Source organism: Mus caroli, chromosome 17 (assembly GCF_900094665.2).
Source record: "Mus caroli chromosome 17, CAROLI_EIJ_v1.1, whole genome shotgun sequence".
In the NCBI taxonomy this organism is placed as follows: domain Eukaryota; kingdom Metazoa; phylum Chordata; class Mammalia; order Rodentia; family Muridae; genus Mus; species Mus caroli.
This window is the reverse complement of record NC_034586.1, coordinates 23,629,388-23,648,602: the sequence shown is the minus strand read 5'-3', so window position 1 is coordinate 23,648,602 and position 19,215 is coordinate 23,629,388. Positions and strand designations below refer to the sequence as shown.

Below are 19,215 nucleotides of genomic sequence, written 5' to 3'. Positions count from 1 at the left end.
TTTTTTTTCGAAACAGGGTTTCTCTGTGTAGCCCCGGCTGTCCTGGAACTCACTTTGTAGACCAGGCTGGCCTCGAACTCAGAAATCCGCCTGGCTCTGCCTCCCGAGTGCTGGGATTAAAGGCGTGTGCCACCACCGCCTGGCCATACAGCATTTTCGATTGTAACTTTGGGTGGGTGGGGTGTACAATCTTGCCCAGGCTGGCCTTGAACTTGTGATAGTCATCCTCTTGCCCCTACCTTCCTGGTACTGAGTTCCAGCACTTGGGACTCAGGCAAATGGGTGTCTGAGTTCAAGACCAAACTGGTCTATTTATCTGAGCTCCAGGACAGCCAGGGCTACATAATGAGACTCTTGTCTGGAAAAAAAAATGTCTTGTGGTAGTGACAGAAGTGTAGCATTTCAGTCACCCCGTGGTACAGTTCCCAGACAGGAGAGGCCCTATGGTAGTCCGCCCTCCCCACTGCCCATCCCTGCTTTGTCAGACAGAGTTTCTCTTTCTAACAATCCTAGCTGTCCTAAAACTTGTAGATCAGGCTGGCCTCAAACTCAGAGATCCACCTGCTTCTGCCTCTGGAAGGAGGGGATTAAAGGTGTCAAAGCCATCAAAGCCTACATCTTCAGAATATTTTTGACTGAACTTATATTAAAGACTGTTTCTGCCTAGAAGCTCTGAGGAAGACTGGGGCAGAGGCTTTCTTGTAGGCAGTGTTCTTCCTTCCTGGTGACCGGCAGCAGCAGAATGTGTGTTTGGAGACAGGCGCGTACATGCTGGCACTGAGTGGGAGCTGATTGAGCTAGTCTTGCTCTTGCTGGCCCAGGATCTGCAATAATCTGACTGGAGCCTGAGGAGGCGTGCCCAGCTGTGTCTGATGGCTGCAGGCGGCGGCTCTCTGCCTTGTGTCTAGGAAGTGATTTGCTCGGCCACCTCCCTCTGTTCCAGGTCACTCATTTGAAGTTTCAGCTTTACGAGGCCCTTGGTCTTTTCTGGCTGAGTTCTGCACTAAGCAGGTGTGGGTGAGGAATCGCTTTGGCTGCTTTGGCTGTGGGATGAACTGGGGGTGTGGAGGGGCTTGGGGAAGGGAGCGTTTCTGCCTTGTAAGGGGAGTATGGCTCTTGTTAGTGTGCCATCTCCAGTGCTCAGGGAGGCTGACCTGGCGACACACCCACAGGTAACACAGGATACAATTTGCTGGGAGAATTGTCAATTCTCTTGAATGTGCAACAGTTTGTCCCTACCAGCAGAGGACCCTGCAAGAGACAGAGGCAGAAAGTAGTCTTTATTTTAAAAATGGACACAACTTTTACTAAATGTTTTCAAGTGAGCAAATTGAAAGTATTTTCTCAAGCTTGCTCCTTAAGGGTAGGGCTGATTGCTGACGTGCCTTGGAGTCTGTTTGTGGGCCGCCTTAGGTTTACCAGGCACTATGTATGGTTTTGATCATTGTTATCTACAAAGGGAACGACTGAAAAGACTGAAGTCCAAGCCTTTGTATGCAGCAGGGAGTGAGCAGGTGCAGCTTGGCTCCTGGCCCAGCTCTGCTCCATGTAAATTTCATCAAGCACATGGGGCAGGCAGGCAGCTGGTGTCGTAATCCAGTCCTCACTGATTAGTGTGACGCACCACCATCACATGATCGTTGCTCTAAGTATAGCCTGCCTTTCTGGCAGCTGCAAACACCTGGAGAAGCAGGCACAGAGGTCCTAGCCAGAAAGTGTCGACTGCTCCTGGTGTACACATTGCAGTCATTTCTTGCTGTGTCTGCTTGGCTTCATGGCGCATGGTTGCCTATGCCGAGAAGCATGCAGATTGAGAGCTGGTGGTGAGCTTACTGATGTAAGACCAGAATAACATCCCATAATATCATCACCAGAAGAGCCTTTGATCCCCAACATATTTATTTAAACAGCCTCTGTGGCCTTTGGTTTCAGGCACTGGAGCTGTGAACCAGCCCTGGTGAGATGCTGTTGTTTGGAGGACTCTGGATTGTGTGCATGGCTCCTTAGTAGCAGCTAATCAAATGGCTCTTCTGAGAAAGAAGTTGCAAATGGCAGTTTGTTATCTTCCTTTGCCTTTTCTGATTTGAGACTGGGTTTCATGTAGCTCAGGTTGGTCTTGAACTCTTCATCATCTTTTTTTTTTTTTGGTTTTTTGAGACAGGGTTTCTCTGTGTGGCCTTGGCTGTCCTGGAACTCACTTTGTAGACCAGGCTGGCCTCGAACTCAGAAATCCACCTGCCTTTGCCTCCCCAGTGCTGGAATTAAAGGCGTGCGCCACCACACCCGGCTACTCTTCATCATCTTAACTCCACTTCCTAAGGTTTAGAGGCTGGTGTACCCTCAGTCTTTCTTGAGTGTGAATGTATATGCATGCTGGTTTGTGTGGAGGCCAGAGATGGGAAGATGGCTGTCCTTCTTCAATGTTTTGTTTCACTATGTAACCCTAGATGGCCTGAACCTCAGGCTATATGGACCATGCTGGAGTTGAACTCACAGAAATTTTTCTGCCTCACTGCCTCTCAAGTGCTGGAATTAAAGTGTCATCATACCCAGCCCTCTCTAGCTCTTAGAGACAAGGTGTCTCTCTGTGAACTCACCCTGAGATAAACCCTCTTGTCTCTGCCTTCCATGCCTAGCTTCCACATGGGGTCTAGGGATTGAAACTCACAGGCTTGCTTGTGCGTCAGGGACTTCACTCGCTCACCACTTCTTCAGCCCCACACATAATTCTTATTCAACATTTTAAAAGATTATTTTATGTGCATGAGTGTTTTGCCTATGTGTACATATGAACACCACAAGCATGCCTGGTGCCCTCAGAGCTCAGATCCCTGGAACTAGTGTTACAGGTTAGGAGCTACCATGCGGTTGCTGGGAATTGAATCTCAGCTCTTCACCAGCACCCAGCTCTTAAACATATAAAAAAAAGTGGTCACTTCTTAAAAAGAATATTTTTGTTTTTTGAGACAGCCACCATATTTAGCTGAGGCTAGTTCCAAACTCTACTACTCTCACCTCATCCTCCTGAGTGTGTACAGGCTTGACCCACCACACCCAGCAAAGACTCTTAAGACGTCAGTGAGATAGGTCATTTGTCACATTGCCGAGATCTAGCACAGGGAAGCAGGTCTGCTGCAGGTGCTATGAGCATTGCTCTGTGTGCATTGCTCTGTGTCTGCTGAGGGAAGGCTGGACCCAGAGTGAAGATCCAGACTCTCCAGAAGTGCTACATAAAGGGGCTGACTGTAGATGATACGCAGGGCGATGGATGCCGAAACTCTGCGAAGGATGAAGTTTAGAAACACTCAGTGGTAACTGGTTAAGTGGTGATTTACCCACAGTGACTCACCTGTGACCGACTACTCCTCACAGAAATACTTTCAAGACCTACTGTCAAAGTAATAAAGCCAAGAGTAGTGTGTAATCATACCTGCTGTAGGAAGGAAGAACACAACACATACATACATAATACATCCATCCATCCATCCATCCATACACGCATAAGAGCTTTTTAAATGTGAAACTTGGGCTGTCCAGATGGCTCAGTGGGTACAAATGCTTGCCACTAAGCTTTGTGACCTGAGTCTGACCCACCTCACCTGTGTATGACACACGCCGCACCCACACTTACATATGCACAGTAAATGGTTTGAGGGGTTGTTTCATTTTGTTTTATGAAGGTAGGTTCTCCTCGATATTCTGGAATTCTGTATGTAGACAAGGCAGCCCTTGAACTCACAGAGGTCCTCCTGCTTCTGCCTCTGAAGTGCTGAACACTTTAATCCCTTAAAGGAATATGCCACCACACCAGGTTTTTGTTTGTTTGTTTGTTTGTTTTTTAAGACAGGGTTTCTCTGTGTAGCCCTGGCTGTCCTGGAACTCACTTTGTAAACCAGGCTGGCCTCAAACTCAGAAATCTGCCTGCCTCTGCCTTCCAAGTGCTGGGATTAAAGGCGTGCGCTGCCACGTCCGGCTCCAGTTTTTTATCCTTAATTTATAGAGAGCGATAGAGAGGTGGTTTAGCAGGTGAGGGCACTTGCAGCTCTGCAGTTGACCAGGTTTGTTTCCTAGCTATCCATGACTCCAGCTTCAGGGAGTTCGATACCTCTATGGTTACCTGCAGTGCCGTTTGGATACACATGTGGACACACACACACCTGTATACAAAATTAAAATGATAAAAATAAATCTTCTCAAAACAAAGTTACAGCGTGGCAATCTCCTTGCCTCCTGGAGTTGCAGGCCTGGCTTTGGGAAGACTCTTAGTCTCTTTGGAGTTACACCACGCCTGGCTTTGGAGAGACTCTTAGTTGGCGCTCTTCTATCCCTGTGTCTGTGCTTCTAGTAGTTTACAGTGGCCTGTCACCCTCTGTAGAGTGCCTTCAGGAAAAAATGGCACAAGTTTGTTGGTTCTGCTTTTCCGGTAGTTTCTCAGTAGTGACAGTGGCTTTTGAAGGGCTGGGAGTGGGAGCCTCTGCCTCTGTGGCCAACCTTAAGAAAGGATTTCCCTCGGGTTTGAGATAATATCCTTCAGAGTGGACTGAAATCTCTTGTCTTTATCTATAGGAACTTACAAGCAGCAATTGGCGCCTATTATGACTTCGAGAGCCCAAATATCAGTGTGCCCTCCATGTCCTTTGTTGAAGATGTCACCATAGGAGAAGGGGAGTCAATACCCCCTGATACCCAGTTCATAAAAACTTGGCGGATACAGAATTCTGGTAAGTGTATAACGGGGATTTGTATGTTAATTGTTTGTTTTAAAGTTAGAATGGGAAGGGCATGCTGGACTTAAGGCTGTGATTTCGAGACTAAGTTTTATTTGTTTTGTTTTTCAAGACAGGGTTTTTCTATGTAGCCCAGGCTATAGACCAGGCTATCCTTGAACTCATAGAGATCCTCCTGCCTCTGCCTTGAGTACTGGAAATAAAGGGGTGTGCCTGAGTCTTTAACACTCAGTATGTAATTCTCATTGACTAGGAACTAGGCTGTGGGTGCTGGTTTCTCCCTGGAGCGCTGCTGTAATATCACCTTTCTGCCGGGTCCAAGGAGAGGGGCCTCTTGGGCCTAGTGGAGGGTGGATGGGCAGAGCAGTGCTATCTGCTCCTTGGAAACTCATGTCTGCATCCACAGGACTCGGATTGCACTGCAGTGTTTGTGAGGCACTGAGAGCACATTGAGAGATAGGGTAAGGAGTGTGGAGAGGTTCTGAAGGGCTGTGTTAATAAAGCACAGTGCATCTGGCTGTGACCCAGCACTCGGGTCAAAGCTAGAGGATGGCTGCTCATTTGTGGTCAGCCAGAACTACACGGGCGACCCAGTCTCAAAGGCAAAGCTAAAGGTCACTAAGTAAAGCGCACTGTTCACTTGTCTGTCTGTGACCATGGGACATGAACACAGTGACATGGGTATGATAAAATACACAGTGTCCATTACCAAATTGCCTTGCTAACTTCCTTGAGCTCTGTGTCTCTCTCTGTCCTCTTGGCTGAGGGCCCCTTAGCACTCTCAGTAAGAAGGGCTGGAAAGCTCAGCAGAAAGTATCATTTAGCCGAAGCCGTGTGTGTGGTGTGCCGGTGTCACACCAATCTGATGGGAGATGACCTAAGACTCAGGAGTCAAGCAGACTCCAAGAAATTACCTTTCTTTTTTCCCCCTGAGACAGGGTTTCTCTGTGTATCCCTGGCTGTCCTGGAACTCACTCTGTAGACCAGGCTGGCCTCGAATTTAGATCCAGTTTCCTTGTCCTCTGTAACTTAGTTCTTTGTGATGAAGAAACTCTGACTAACCGGTTTTGTTTTGTTTGAAGTCGTCTTACTTTGTCGTCCAGACTGGCTGCTGTTTAACATGTCAGTCCTCCTTCGTGCCTGCTTTAAACCAGAATTTTATATAAGGATTGCTGTATCAGATTCAGATTGCTATCTTAGTTCAGAGAGACTCCTGAGGAAATGCTGCGGGGGCAGCCGGAGACGGCATTTCCTTGCCTGCTCAGCTTGGAGGCTCCTCTGATACAGGGAAATGCTCTCGGGTTTGGGGTTTTGTTTTTTCTTTAAATGCTTAGCCAACATCTGGGTTTTTTGTTTTTGTTTTGTTTTGCTTTTTACTTTGCTTAATTTCTTTTCCACCTTAAAAATTTCCTGCCTTAAATGAAGCACTTCAGAAATCTTTTCAGTTTAGTTTCCTTCATCTTTCGTCTCAGAATTATGCAAACTCAGTATTACAGAATAAAAAATGTTCTTCAGACATACATATGACTTTCTGCTGGTTTCTTTTCTCTTTTCTTTTTCTTCTTATTGGTTGGTTGGTTTGAGGCAGGATTTCTTTGTATCCCTGGCTGTTCTGGAACTCACTCTGTAGACCAGGCTGGCCTCAAATTCAGAGATCCACCTGCCTCTGTCTCCCTAGTGCTGGGATCAAAGGTGTGCGCCACCACACGCAGCTTCAGTTTCAATTTTTTGAGGTGGGGATTCTGAGATCTTCCTGTTCTACCTCACAAGTGCTGAAATTTTAACTATATGCTACCATGCTATCTTCTGAAATTATTTTGATTTTGAAAAGCTATGGCTTATTTTAAGGTTATGCCAGTGCCTCACATAGTTACAGGAGGAGAACTGATAGCTCTGTGAGTTCTTTAGTATTTTAAAAATAAATACATACTTTATTACTTTATATGTACAGATATTTTGATAGCAACACATACATGCTTGATGCCAAAGGAGTTTAGAAGAGGGAGTTGTCCTCTGAAGCTGGAGTTAGAAACAGCTGTGAGCTGCCATGTGGCTGCTGGCAGTGAACCTTGGTCCTCTGGAAGTGTGGCCAGAGCTCTTAACCTCTGAGCCACTCTCCAATCTCTTAAGTACATTTTTTTGTTTGGTTGGTTTTTTGTTTTTTTTCGAGACAGGGTTTCTCTGTATAGCCCTGGGGCTGGCCTCGAACTCAGAAGTACACGTTTTTATGTTATTTCTTTTATATTGTAGATGCCTGAGCGCTACACCATCTCCATTCATCTCATGGGTCCTGGGGATTGAACTCAGTTTTCAGGCTTGGGTCAGGCATCTTTATCCACTTGGCCATCTCACCCTCCATTTGTTTGTTTTGAGACAAATTCTTACTATATAGCTCTGCCTGGCTACAGCTCAGAGTTTGCCTATCCAGCTATTTATATGGAGTATTTATATTTGTTTTGGGTCAAGGTCTCACTCTATATCCAGACTAGCTTCAAGTATGCCATCTTCCTACCTCATGAGGCCTCCTCAGTCTGGATGATGGACAATGCCACCACGATAGACATGTGCCACCACAGCCTGCCACAAGGCTGTAGTCACGAGGCCAAGGAAGCTGAATGTGCTAGGAATCCCAGTATGTGGGAATTAAGGTGGTGGGTGTTGAATGCCTGTCTAGCCTAAACTAGAGAAAGAGGAGGAGGGGAGGCAGGCAGGGACAGTATCCTCAGACAGCAGCAAACCTCACTTGTACAGTAGCTGTTGTGCTTTCTATAAAGCCTCTGGTCTAGAATTTACTCAGTAGATAGCTCTGCAGATGTGGGGAGCTTGTTGCTGTTGGAGCCCAGTGCTTGTGTGTGTGTAAAGCAGTTCTTGGGACTGAATTCCAGTTGCTTCAGATTTTACCCCTCAAGGTTCCATGCACAAACAGGTGTCATTCTTGTAAGGTTGAAGCCAGCACTGTGTAGCTCTATCCTGCACCCTGACTCTGCGCATGTGACCAGGAGCTGTGTAGGGGAAGTCAGTACAGGACATGGCTGTGTGCCGGCTCCCCAACATCACACTAAGTTTGCCTGTGCCTTATAGTGTAGAAGTGGGGTCGGCATCAGCCACTTCCAGTCTGACTCGGTGGTGCCTGCTTTGGAGAAGAGTGCTCACTGAGCGAGCTAAAACTAACACATAGCGAGCGAGATGCGCAAACGGCGTGGAGCTGTCCCAGTAACTTCCCTGGAGAGCTTAACTGTCATATACTTTAAAATCATCCCCTTGACATTTTGCTATGAAGGTGCGTACTTCCAGGATTGAGATGGTTTTTTTTTTTTTTTTTTTTTTTTTTTTTGCTGTAGAATCTTCTCTGTAAAGATGTGAGAAGTAGCTTGGCTGATAGAATTTACCTAGATGCACACACAAGGCCTGGGTTCAGTCCCCAGCAACACACACATATACACACACACACATACACACACAGTAAGTAGACACACTGTCTCTGTCACCACCTCACAGTGTCTTAGTTTCTCACACAGTGCTAAGCCACACTTGTCACTACTTTTTCTTGGATGTTGCACACCTCTGCTTTTCCCTTGAGGGTGGCTTGAGCATGCTCACAGGCATTAGTGTTTTTGAGCTTCCTGGAAATGAAAATGAAACTAGCCTTTGGAAAGGAAGTTGAGTAAGTGTTCCCTGTCTTCCCCTGCTAAGATTTGCTGTCATGTGGAACTGGAATTGAGATTGGTCTGTGCTCACCTGAACCCCTCCCACCGCCACTCTCTTCCTTCAGTCATTAAAATAGGAATCTCTCTCTCCTTCTTCCCAGAGAGGGTATTTCCTGCGTTCATGTATCACATTGTAGCATGGTGTAGCTCCTTGTTAGGTGTGGGAGGTCTGTCTCCATGGAGCAGCCATCACAGGCCAGGGTTATTGGGAGCACTGACATTTTGTGGGGTATTTACTGTAAGCTGTGCTCTTGGTCCCAAGATAACCACCTAGGATTTATACTTAAAAAACCTGTGGCCATAGCGTTGGCTTGTTCTCTGTCTAGCTCATAGCTTAATATCCCGTTCATTCTCTGCTCTGCCTCACAGCTGGTTACCTCTGCTCCACTCTCATATATCTGTCTTCCCTCATGGCCCAGGGCGAGTCTTCCCTCACTTGAGTCTCCCAGAATCCTTTCTTTCTACCAGCGTCCCACCTTCTAGTTCCTGCCTAAACTTACAGGACAGTAAGTTTAGGCATATTATTGACTGGGGCTGCGCGCGCGCTCGCGCACGCACGCGCACACACACACACACACACACACACACACACACGAGATCTCTACAGACACACATGTGTTCCAGGCACCTGTAGCCTCAGACCCGTGGTCATGTCCAGCCTTTCTAAAGCTGCTGGATGGCTTTGTTTTGATTTTTCTGATGTTGTTGACTCAAAATTGGCAGTGGTGGAAGGGTGGGGTGGCGGAATGGCGGTGGGAGGGTGGGGTGGCAAGGTGGTGGTTGGCTGCTTTATTGGTTTGTTTTGTGACAACAGATCACTGTCCCCTTAAGCGAACGTGGAACTTAGTTTCCAACGTCATAAAGCTCCTGAGTAGTCCCTGTGTTCCAGAAAGACCTATCCAGTTTGTCCTGAGACCTGATTTGGGGTCCTTTTAGACTCTCAAGAGGGGCGGGCACCTCTTTCTATTTCTTTCTTCAAGAGCTGCTTCATGTAGTACATCAAACAGGCACGGTTAGCAGGAATGTCCAGAGGAGGGACACCCTAGGTAGGATCCCTGGATGTTTACTCCTTCGTATTTCCCTGTAGTTTAGCAGTACACTGTTCTGTGCATAGCTGGGACCCTGGCTCTCAGCCATTTAGGCTTGTCTGCCCAAGGCAGTCAAGTCTCACTTGTAGCCTTGGCTAACCATATTTTCTTAGACGTTCAAAACAGACTTGCTGACATGTGCTAACAGATATTGCCTTGTTACAGGGTTTGCGTGTGTGAGAGAAGAGGGGAGGGGGAGATTGACTGTAAAATTGCACCTTTTTCCCCTTGAGTCTTGGTCTTTAGTGAGACTGACATTTCTAAGACACTTCATGTCACCCACTGTTTTCTTGACCTACAGTAAGCTGTGTCAGGCCTCCAGTGGAGAAACAGCATTGCTGTGTGATTTCAGTGTCCCAGCTACCTCTGCCAGCCCTGTCTGCCCTTTAGACTGTTAAAGCAGCAATTGGCTGGCAATCTTTATGGGTGTTTTGTTTTGTTTTGTTTTTGTTTTTGTTTTTGAGACAGCGTTTCTCTATGTAGCTCTGGCTGTCCTGGAACTCACTCTGTAGACCAGGCTGGCCTCGAACTCAGAAATCTGCCTCCCAAGTGCTGGGATTAAAGACCTGCGCCACCACTGCCCAGCTGGTCTTTGTGTTTTAATACCTTGTTACTAACTCTACCTAGATTGGCCCTGAACTCCTGGGGTTCAGCAATCTTTTTTTTTTTTTTTTTTTAAGATTTATTTATTTATTATATGTAAGTACACTGTAGCTGTCTTCAGACACTCCAGAAGAGGGAGTCACATCTCATTACAGATGGTTGTGAGCCACCATTTGGTTGCTGGGATTTGAACTCGGGCCTTTGGAAGAGCAGTCGGGTGCTTTTACCCACTGAGCCATCTCACCAGCCCTCAGCAGTCTTTTTTAACTCAGCTTCTGGAGGGCCTGTGCAGACACTACTGGGATTTTTTTGTTGTTGTTTCTTTTTATGTTTAAATGTTTTATTTTAATTTTTAGATTTTGCATAGATGTGTGTCTTAGTGTGGGTTTGTTCTTGAGCCCAAGGAGGTCGGAATAAAGTCAGAATTAAAAGCTGGTAGCTGCTCTGTGGTGCTGGGAGAGAGCTTGCTCCTCTTTAACTGCTGTGCATCTCCCCACACCACCCTGTTTAACTCAGTGTCTCCTACTCAGTGTCCCCCAGGCTTGCCCTAGTCTCGGCAGCAAGCCTCCTGTCTCATTGATCTCATGGCTGGGATGGTAGGTGTGAGCCCCTTTTAAAAGAGGGAGCACCTTAGTTGGGCATGGGTATACACACCTTTGGTCCCAGCACTCTAGAGGCAGAGGGTCTCTCAGTCTAAGGCCACCCTGGTCTACAAAGCAAGTTCTAGGACAGCCGGGGCTACACAGAGAAACCTTGTCTCCAAAAAATAAAAATCACAGATTTAATAAAATTAAAGAGACAGTACCATTGAGTGCATGTTGGAGATAGTTTACAGGACTTGTGGCCATGCCCATCCTTTGCATTAGTGCCTGGCTGATGCTGCTACTCCTGGGACCAAGGTTCATTCTACTTGGAGAGCACTCAAGCTGTGCGGTTTCCGCTCACTGTTTGAACCTGAGACCTAAGCAGTCTCTGAGCCCCTGCGTATTTTGTAATTAAGGATCCCAGAAGAAAAGTATTAAATCGGGCAACATGAACGGGGTGTGCCTGTAAGCCAGAGGGCAGCCTCATGTATTGTCTGCTGTTTTTTGGAGACAACTCTTTACTGAGTGTGACCTGCCAGGTAGGCTAGGCTGACTGGCCGGCCGACAGGGTCCAGAGATCCACACTACCTGTGACTGCTATTACCAGCACATGGTACTACATCTGGCCTTTTATATTAATGTTGTCAAGTGTTTGCTGTAGATGCATGTGTCTATGCATGTCTCTGTGTATGCATATTTGCATAAGCATGCATAAGTGTTTGTGGGTAGGTGCCTGTGCACGTACATAACATTCTAACAGAGGCCCGGGCTACACAGAGAAACCCTGTCTTAAGAAAACCAAAGGGGGAAACTTCCAGTGAAAGTGGCCACATGTTTGTTTCCTTTTGGTAGGAAAGCAGTCTCTCCTAGGTGTGGACCTGCCCTTCCTCTCCGTGGGTATTCTTGGGCTTTATATGAGTGAGCATGGCCACCTGACATAGAGCTTAAGGAATGATTTTCCCTAGGACATTTGCCAAGTTATAAAGGCAGGCTGTTGGTCACAGGTTGATTTTTTTTTTTTTCACAATTCCTCTTTCAAAAACATTTAAAGTGTGTACGTGTGCGCTCTCACACGTACGTGCACAGGAGCTGTGAATGTGTAAATGTACACAAGGACAGCCAGCGTGAGCGAATTGATTTCCTTGTGTCCAGGGGTCGAGGGGTTAAGTTGACTTCATCTGGCTTTTGCATTATGTTACCCACGGAACCATTTCTCCCACCTCACAGTTCTCTGTGCTGAGTGACCCGAGACAGTATTAGTATTATTCATATGTATATGAAGAGACCCTTTCCACAATTTGAAGAGAAACTGTAGTACAGTATGACTGATTGCCTAACCGTTTTTTTCTTTTCTTTTCTTTTTTGTTTGAACTTAGGGGCAGAGGCCTGGCCTCCAGGGGTTTGTCTTAAATATGTTGGGGGAGACCAGTTTGGACATGTGAACATGGTGATGGTGAGATCACTAGAGCCCCAAGAGATCGCAGACGTCAGCGTCCAGATGTGCAGTCCCAGCAGAGCAGGCATGTACCAGGGACAGTGGCGGATGTGCACTGCTACTGGACTCTACTATGGAGGTGAGTGTGTCCTCATGATGGCCAGGGCAAAGGGGTTCCAACAGCACCTCGTCAGCTCCGTGGCTTTCCTCACGAAGCCATTGCGTACAATGCAGTGACAGTGTGGCCTTCCTAGCCGTGCAGGTAAATGTCTTGACATCCAGTCTAGTGTACTGCCTTTTATGTTATAAATGTAAGCTGTAGTGGCCTGTATGAGGTGTGCTTGCATTGTAAACAGTCCTTTTCTGGGGGCTGGCCTCAGTGGGTAGTCCATAGGTGCTGTCGGAATCCTGGCTGCAGACTTGTCATGAGCAACCCTGGACATGAAGTTGTGGAGATGAAGCACAGAATGGCTGTCTTCCCACTGCCAGTACCTCTTCCCTCCAATTATTGCCTCACTTTGGATTATTTATTTTATGTATGTGAGTACACTGTAGCTGTCTTCAGACACACCAGAAGAGGTCATCAGATCCCATTACAGATGGTTGTGAGCCACCATGTGGTTGCTGGGAATTGAACTCAGGACCTCTGGAAGAGCATCCAGTGCCATCTCTCCAGCCCTTTGCCTCACTTTTTAAACAGTGCCACACCTCTGCATTCTGCAAGTTTCACTGGGCCTGCTGACCTCATCGTCATGAGGCACTAGAAGCTTGCCCTCCAGGTTGTCTGCACAGGATATGTGCAGACTCCCCTCTGTGGTCGGGGCCTGTTTCAGAGCTCCAACTCTTTGTTTTGACTGATTATGAGTAGAACATCTGGGTGTTCTGTAGGTTGGGACTTTAAATTTCTCTTTCTTTCTTTCTTTCTTTCTTTCTTTCTTTCTTTCTTTCTTTCTTTCTTTCTTTCTTTCTTTCTAGCAGACTTAATTTGTTTATTTTTTTTGTATAAAAACCCTTATGTGGTAGCCACAGCTGGAGCTTGGGTCCTCTGAATAGAGACTCTGGTGTGGGTTTTCACAAGATGATCAGTGAATTCCTGATAAGGAGACTTGGTAAAGACAGTCTCTTTCCAGAGGTGGGGGTTAGGTAGCTGTAAGTCTTGGAGATGGCATCAAAGGTGTGGTCTTGGCAAAGTTGCCCAGGGTGGCAGTGCAGCCTCTGGCTGAAGTGTAGCAGTCATCTATACCGGCCATCATCAGTAGCTTCTTGGCACAGGAGCAGAGACAATGCCAGTGCTTCTGGGGGCAGGGATGAGACACACCAGCACAGAGCCACAGCGGCCTGTCACCTTGCATGTAACAGTGTGGGGCTTGCCAATCTTGTTCCCTCAGTAGCCTCTTCGCACAGGGACGATGGAAAGCTTGGCCAAGATAATGGCCCCTCAGGTGGCAGTGGCAACCTCCTTGGAGCACTTAACGCCAAGACCAGCGTGACCATTGTAGTCCCCAATAATGACGACTGCCTTGAACTTGGTCCGCTGGAGAGCCCGAGTCTGCTTCTGCACTGTGGTGATTTTCAGAACCTCATCCTTTAGGGATGCACCCAGGAAAAAGTCAATGATCTCAGACTCCTTAATGGGCAGGGAGAACAGGTAGATCTCCTCCAAGGACTTGATCCTCATGTCCTTAATTAGGCGGCCAAGCTTGGTGACGGGGATCCACTCCTTGTCTTCAGCTTTAGCTCCACGAGCCCCAAGGCCTCGACCATGGCCACAGCCTCGGCCTCCTAATCCTGGGCCCCCAGGTCCTCCAGGCCCTCTCGCTGCACCAGCATCATCTGCCATTTGGTGTTTTCCCAAAGAAGTAGAAGAAGCTGAATTTTTCTATATATTAAAAAAAAAAAAAAAAAAAAAAAAAAAAAATCCCAAAAAAAAACCTCCCAGGATGACTGTGCCAACCCTGAACTGGTCATTTGTCCTCTCCTTAGTCACAAGCCAGTTCCTGGTGCTCCCACTATGTCCTGTGCCCTCTTAACTGGTCCTAGAAGTAATGTTCTCATATTCAGCCCATAGAAACCAGATATTTTTGCAGTCCGAAAGATTTCATAGTAGAAAGAGTGTTTTACAGTGCTTACATGACATCATTGCTCTGCCAGGGCCTCCTGTGTTGGAGTCAGATTTCTGTCAGCCTGGCCATCCCCACGTCAGTCTCTGTGTCCTGGCTCCCTTCTGTCATCACTATCTGAAACCTTTCTTTCCAGCAGACTTCTGCTCTCCTCATGGCCTAACACCATCGTTCCCTCCCCTCTTCCTACTCTCCTTCCTGCCCTCCAGTCCCTCTCTTAAGTCGTTTTGTGGATGGTGTTTGTCTGAACGCTTGTACACCACCAGCATGCAGTGACTTCAGAGACCAGAGAGGGCGCTGGCTCCCTGGGACTGAGTTATGGATGGTATGAGCCCTGGCTCCAGCACCCTCCCCTTTGAGACAGGTGTGGTGTAGCCCAGGCTATTCTGAGTTCAATGTGGAGCTAAGAGTCACCAGTAACCTTCTAACCTTCTCCCTTCAGCTCACAGGGGCTCTGGTTACAAGCACATGGCACTGCCGCTGCCTCTGGCTCTGCCTCAGCTTTTCATCTCTCTGTTCCCTGCCCGCTCCCTTTCTCCTCCTCTCCCTGCACTGTGGATAAGCCCAGGGTTTCTTGTGAGCCCCATCCTCAGCTCTTCACAAACCTCTCTCTCTGTAGTTAGGTTGGTGGGGGGGGGGTGGAGTGGAGAGGCATACATACCTACACATGAAATTAAGTATTTTTTAAAAAGAGTTTAGAACCAGCCTGGGTTATATTCAGAGTTGTAATATATATGTAGCTCAGACTATTATAGCTCTGCATATAACCCAGTATTTTTAAAAAATACTTAATTTCATGTGTAGGTATGTATGCCTGTGTGTGTGTGTGTGTGTGTCTCTGTGTGTGTGTGTGTGTATGTGTGTGTGTGTACACCATGTGAATGTAAGGGCCCTTGGAGGTTAGAAAGAGGCATCAGCCTCCCTGGAGCTGGAGTTACAGATGGTTGTGAGTTTCAGTGTGGATGCTGAGAACTACACCCAAATCCTCTGCAGCAGCGATGTACTCTCTCCAGATGTGCTCCCCATGCCTTTCTCAGTAACGTTTTTATTTATCTCTTTTTAAATTTTGTTTTGCTTTGAAACAGGATTTTTCAGTGTAGCCCAGGCTGGACTGGACCTCTCTGTATTTATAGCTCAGGCTGGCCTTGGCTTACAGTGATCCTTCCTGCTTGTCCCTTCCAGGTGCTGCGGTGAGAGGTGTGTCTCATCACCCTGCCTGTATTCTCGGTTCTTCTTTTAGTTTGTTCTTGCACTGCTCACACATACACTGCAGCTTAGTAAAGTTTTAAAACGAACATCATTGTTTTGAGATGAGAATAAATTGATGTAAGTGTAAGTGTATATACAAGTATATATAAGATACACTTGTCTTGTTCCTCTGACAAAGCAGCTCGAGGGAGGAACGGTGTATTTTCCTTAATATTCAGAAATCGAGGTTGGTCATGGCAGGATTAATGTGTGGGCCACCAGCCTAGGCTTCTTTTTACGTGTTAACTTCTTCTTTAGAGCGTCTGTCTTTTTGAGTCAGTGAGACGGTTCAGTGTACAAAGAGCCTGCAGCGGTGAGTTGATCTCTATACCCAGAATCCACATTTGTGAAGGAAGGACCAGCTCCTCTAAGGAGTCCTTTGACTGCCACATACATACTGGGGTACTGTGGCATGTGTGTATCACACGCATACATTAAATAAGTATAGTTATTTTAGTTCTTTTTGGAAAAATACCTTTTTGTTTATTTGGTTGGTTTTTGTGACACGGCCTTCATACATAGCCTTGGCTGTCCTGGAACTCATTCTGTAGACCAGACTAGCCTTGAACTCACAGAGACCCACCTGCCTTTTCTCTTCTGAATGCTGGAATTAAAGATGTTTACTCTCCTACCCCACCCCCACCTTAGATTTTTTTTTTTTTTTTTTTTTTTTTATGTACACGTGTGCCTGGTGCTCTGAGAGGCCAGGAGAGGGCATCAGATCTCCATAGAACTGGAGGTACATATGCTTGTGAGCCACCATGTGGGTGCTGGGGACCATACTCAGTGCTTTTACCTCTAAGCTTCACCATAAACTTTCCTTTAGTGTTCTCTAGACATCTTCCCGTAAGATGCTCAGTGTTCAGAGAAACCCTTGAAAACATTTTTGTTTTGGTAAAGATGCTGCACTAAACTGGGGTACTTGTCTGAAAAAAGTGTTTTAGAAGGGACACAAAGTTGTAAATGAAATTTAAAATCTTTAAGTCTTTTTTTCTGAGACTGGCTGTCTCCGATTCAGACAAGGAAGGCTGCTGTCGGGCATGCTTCACCAGGTGGTTATATCTGCCTCGATGTAAGTCAGAGGCAGTGTGTGAAGTGGCTGTGCTTCAGAGAGTAGGGGAGGAAAGGGTGTAATTAGATTACAGTTTTAAAAATAGTTATATATTTAAAAATATTTAAGGTATACTTAAGATTAACAATAACAAAAAAGAAAGAAACCACTGCATTTTTTCAGAGAAATCTTTGAAATGCAGGTGGTGTGCTCTGACCTCGCCAGTGTGAAAGACAAGTTGTATGAAGCAGTGATCATCTCTGTGGGGCGGTGACTAGCAACATACTTGTGTGTCTAAGTTTGAATCATCGAAAGCCTGACTGTCCTGGCTGGGCAGCCTCACTGCATGATGTCAGCTGGACCTTTGTCTCAGTGCTTGCTTCCTCTAACACCACAGTCCCCATCCACAAGGATTGAGGGAAGGCACAAAGGTCTGAGGGTTTGTTTGTTTTTTAAACAGGGTTTCTGTGTTTGCTATGTACTCTGAACTTTTCCTGAAACTCACTATGTAGACCAAGTTGGCTTCACACTCACAGAGATCAACCAATCTGCTGCTGCCTTTCAAGTACTGAGATTAAAAGTGTGCCCCACCCCACCCCCAGGATATAATTTAAAAATAGCATTATCACCCCTGTTCTAGCAGCAGTATCTTGTGCAACACTACAGTCCAAGGTTCTGGATTTAAGGTAGTGGTGGCTTCCTTTTAGCTGAGGAGCTATTGGTTCTGTTCTGTTTGTTGAGGTCTTACTGTGTAGCCCTGGCTGTCCTGGAACTCACTGTGTAAACCCAGCTGCCTTGACTCATGGGCAGTTATCTACCCTGCTAAATGAACATATTGATGCACCATACTCCTCAGTTTATGAAGTGGTACAAGCCAGGAAGTAAAAATTCAAATTTAAATGCATGCAAACTGTTGCTGGATTATTTCACAGTGAGAATTCTTAAATACCTTCTATACTCTCATCCCAGATCGGGTTCTCTAGGCTGTAACTCCTTAGGCCTACTCAGAGCAGTGCATGCTTGTGCTCTTGGGTGCCTCTCATCAAGTCAGTGTGCGAGGCTCAGAGCTTAGTCTGAGAGCTTGAGTCTTCCATGCAGTGTATAGTCCTGAGTTGCTGCTTAGGCTGTGACTGTCACCTTAGGTTTAGAGACCTCTGCTAGCCTAGAGGCAGCTTGCAGTCTTCCCTGTAATAGTGGCCAACACCCACCACATAGTGCTTTTGTGGGTTTCCCTGACAGTGCAAAAGACTTCTATTAGAAATCAGTTCATTCTCTGCTCTGTCTTTTTTTTTGGGTTGGGATTTGGAGGGTTTTTTGTTGTTTTTGTTTTTTGAGGCAGGGCCTCTTGTAGTCCTGGCTGTCCTGTAACTCACTGTGTAGACCAGGCTGGCCGCAAAGGCACAGAGATGAATGTACACCTATCCATCCACCTCTGCGCTGTCCTGAGCTTTCTTTTCTCTTCTCTCTTCTCTCTTCTTCTCTTTTTCCCTTTTCTTTCCTTCTCTTCTCTTCTCTTCCCTTTCCCTTCCCCTTCCCCTTCCCCTTCCCCTTTCCCTTTCCTTTCCCTTTCCCTTTCCTTTTGTCTTGAAAGAGCTTGTGCTTCCTCCTGTGCAGAGGGAATGAATGGTGAGCCTGCTGCAGTGAGCCTGTGAGTTCTGCCCGATTCCTTATCTGCCTGCCTGGGGAGTCTTACTTGCCCTTTATTTTGACATGGTGTAGAAAGCTTGAGTCAGGCGTTGGCGTAATGGCACTAAACCAGTTTTTCCTTTTGTAGTTTCTCTCTCTTTTTTTTTAATTTCAAAATTAGAAGTGTTTAGTAAAGAGACCTTATATGTGACCCAAGACTGACTTGAAGAGTTTTTAAATGTTTAGTATGGGCGGGTGAGATGCCCTGTAAATAAGGTCTTTATTACCAAGCCTGACAGCCTGGGTCCCAGCCCTGGGCTTCCTCAGTGGGAAGAGAACCCAGCCCTACAGGTGGTCTGTCCTCTGACCTTCAAAAGCCGGCAGTGGATGAACACACCCACATAGAAACAGTAAGTGAAGTTAAAATGAATTTAAAACATGCATAAATGATGCGATATGGTTCTTTTAGCATAGTGCCATGTCACTGTGTGGCTGGTCAATGGCTCGCACTGTAGGGCAGACCCACTCCTAGTACACTGTACCAGTTTCTATGGTGGGAGGACAGGACTGGGAGTTTATTTTCCACTTGGTGCAAGGCACAGTTGTGGGGTCAGGACAGCTCAGTGTGGTGATGTGGTAAGAGAGGAGGAACTCCTTCTAGCTTCTGCTGGTATCTTGCTTGCTGCAGCCTGCTTAGGTTACAGGGTGGGGCAGGCTCCCTCTTCCTCCATAGGAGCCGGGACTGTGGCTGTGCCGGGTCAGGATGGGACCCTGGGATTGACCTGGCTGGGCTAGCTGCTTCCTAGTAGTTTCAGAAGCCAGTGGAGATAACCTTGCGGCCTCGGGTGAGAAAATGGACTTCTCAAAGTAGGTCCGGTCCGTTGCCTAGGGTGAGCCTTAGGGAGACCTGGGTGGTGGAGCCTAGTACCCACAGAGCACTTAGTGCCTCCACAGGAGCTGTAACTAGATAAGGAGTCCGAGCAGCATGGAGAAGAGATGGCTGCCAAGCCTCAAGCCCTTTGGGCT

General features: G+C 46.8%; 1 protein-coding gene and 1 pseudogene across 3 annotated transcripts in view; one reads left to right on the top strand and one right to left on the bottom strand.

The window, feature by feature from the left end:
• Ilrun (inflammation and lipid regulator with UBA-like and NBR1-like domains) overlaps nt 1-19,215 on the top strand; it is a 67,371-nt gene that overhangs the window by 21,834 nt on the left and 26,322 nt on the right. For all 3 annotated transcript variants that reach the window (XM_021149098.2, XM_021149097.2, XM_021149099.2), the window contains exons 2-3: nt 4,567-4,721; nt 12,086-12,283. In XM_021149098.2, coding sequence (XP_021004757.1) covers nt 4,567-4,721; nt 12,086-12,283 — 353 coding nt within the window. The remainder of the gene's footprint in view (nt 1-4,566; nt 4,722-12,085; nt 12,284-19,215) is intronic.
• LOC115029722 lies at nt 13,157-13,984 on the bottom strand (annotated as a pseudogene).